Genomic DNA, 1770 nt, shown 5'->3' on the forward strand with positions numbered 1-1770 from the left:
CCGAATTGAAACACAACCTCAACCCCATGTCGCCTGGCCACTGAGCGTCATATCCTCTTATAATGTTTACTTGCTCTGTTGTATGTGTTTTTTTTTTTAAGTTTTTTGTTGTGCGTTATGTGTTCCGTTTCCGTATTACATTGCATACAATTTGGGACCCTCTTGAAAACGAGATACTGTATCTCACGTGGTTTTCCTAATAAAGAATTTCAATTTCAATATAACTATTAAACTGTGAAATGGCCCTTTAACCCTTTCACTGCCACACGACAGAAGGTTAACCCTTTTACCATCACTATTACTATAGTAAAGGGTTAACCTTCTGTCGTGCGGCAGTGAAAGGGTTAACCCGCTGTCGTGCGGCAGTGAAAGGGTTAACCTTCTCTGTATTATCGCAGTGAAAGGGTTAACCGTTTTGGTAGTGCGGCAGTGAAAGGGTTCATCACCAGTAGGGGGCGACGTGGCCCAGAAGCTGCCTTGCTCAAGTACGTTCAGGGTCACCGTGACCCGATTCTTCTGGTTTGCGGCCGTTCGCCGCTCGCCGTTGCCACCTAGAGGGCACAGAGACGACCTAGAGGGCACAGAGACGACCTAGAGGGCACAGAGACGACCTAGAGGGCACAGAGACGACCTAGAGGGCACAGAGACGACCTAGAGGGCACAGAGACGACGGCAGAGAGCAGAACGACCGCTGGCCGTATTCAGAACCAGATGGAACCGGTGCAGCACCAGCCGTGGGGGAATTATTAAAGTGTGCAGCGGATGAACTAAAATATTGGGAAAAACATTCATCAATTCAAATCTAGACTTAAAAAAAAATAATCTATTTTTGATAGGTACAGAAGGGAAGACAAGCTTTAACTGCATATTAATAAAAAAAAAATATATATATATTATATACACATATGATACTGTATTGTACGTTATATCATATTACATTATATAATCATATTATAATTCATTTGTATATTATATTGAACTATATTTGCAGTATATGCCATTATATTATGGTACTATATTGTATATATATCATGTACTACATATCTCACATCACATTATATATGTGCTGTATACACTATTATGTACTATATACTATTATATACTGCAGGTATACTATACTCTAATGTGTACTGTAATGTGTACTATATGTATGTACTATGTATGTATATAAATGAAAAAGGCCCGACAAGCCTAGTGCTTCTCCCTTCAGCCCTTTTCGGACAATTGGACAATTCTGCAATAGCAGCTGGTAAAACGTTGACGATTTATGGAATGACCGTTGTTATGTGTCCAAAGCCCGAAATAAAAATAACTGAACTGAACTGAACAGTCTAGTTTCTAGGTTATTCAAAAGGCGATCGACGGTATGTTCTGTAGATTATTGTGGATGAAGCGTGTGTTCACACATGTCCCCCAAGGGGATCAATAAAGGAATATCTTATCTTATTTGATCTCATCAGATCAAAGATATTGTCCCTCTTCAACTGTGGGAAAGGAAAGTGCGCCCCCTCTGTCTCTCACTCAGTACTGCAAGTGTGGAATGGTTCATTGACGATGACATCATTCTGCCCCATTGGAATGCAGTCCGTCAACAGTGAAAGTACCAGTGAATCAAACGGCAGACATCCCCCCTGATATGTGTATTTGTTTCTGAGGTGAACTTACGGACGTCTGAGAGCAGGGTGAAAAAAAATGAACAAACCATTTGAAAACATAATGCATGTGTTGGTGATACAAGTAATACAATGTTCTCATAATGGTCTACATCTC

The 1770-nt window shown here is 40.6% G+C and overlaps 1 protein-coding gene across 1 annotated transcript in view; it reads right to left on the minus strand.

Annotated features, from left to right (window-relative positions):
- Positions 1-591, minus strand: part of LOC311248146 (histone-lysine N-methyltransferase SMYD3-like) — a gene marked incomplete at both ends in the record, with an annotated part of 16847 nt that extends 16256 nt beyond the window's left edge. The window contains one exon of the mRNA XM_084339085.1: positions 490-591. Coding sequence (XP_084195211.1) covers positions 490-591 — 102 coding nt within the window. The remainder of the gene's footprint in view (positions 1-489) is intronic.
- Positions 592-1770: the final 1179 nt, after the last annotated feature.

The sequence above is a fragment of the Notolepis coatsorum genome, assembly GCF_963971535.1.
Source record: "Notolepis coatsorum genome assembly, contig: SCAFFOLD_933, whole genome shotgun sequence".
NCBI classification, from domain to species: domain Eukaryota; kingdom Metazoa; phylum Chordata; class Actinopteri; order Aulopiformes; family Paralepididae; genus Notolepis; species Notolepis coatsorum.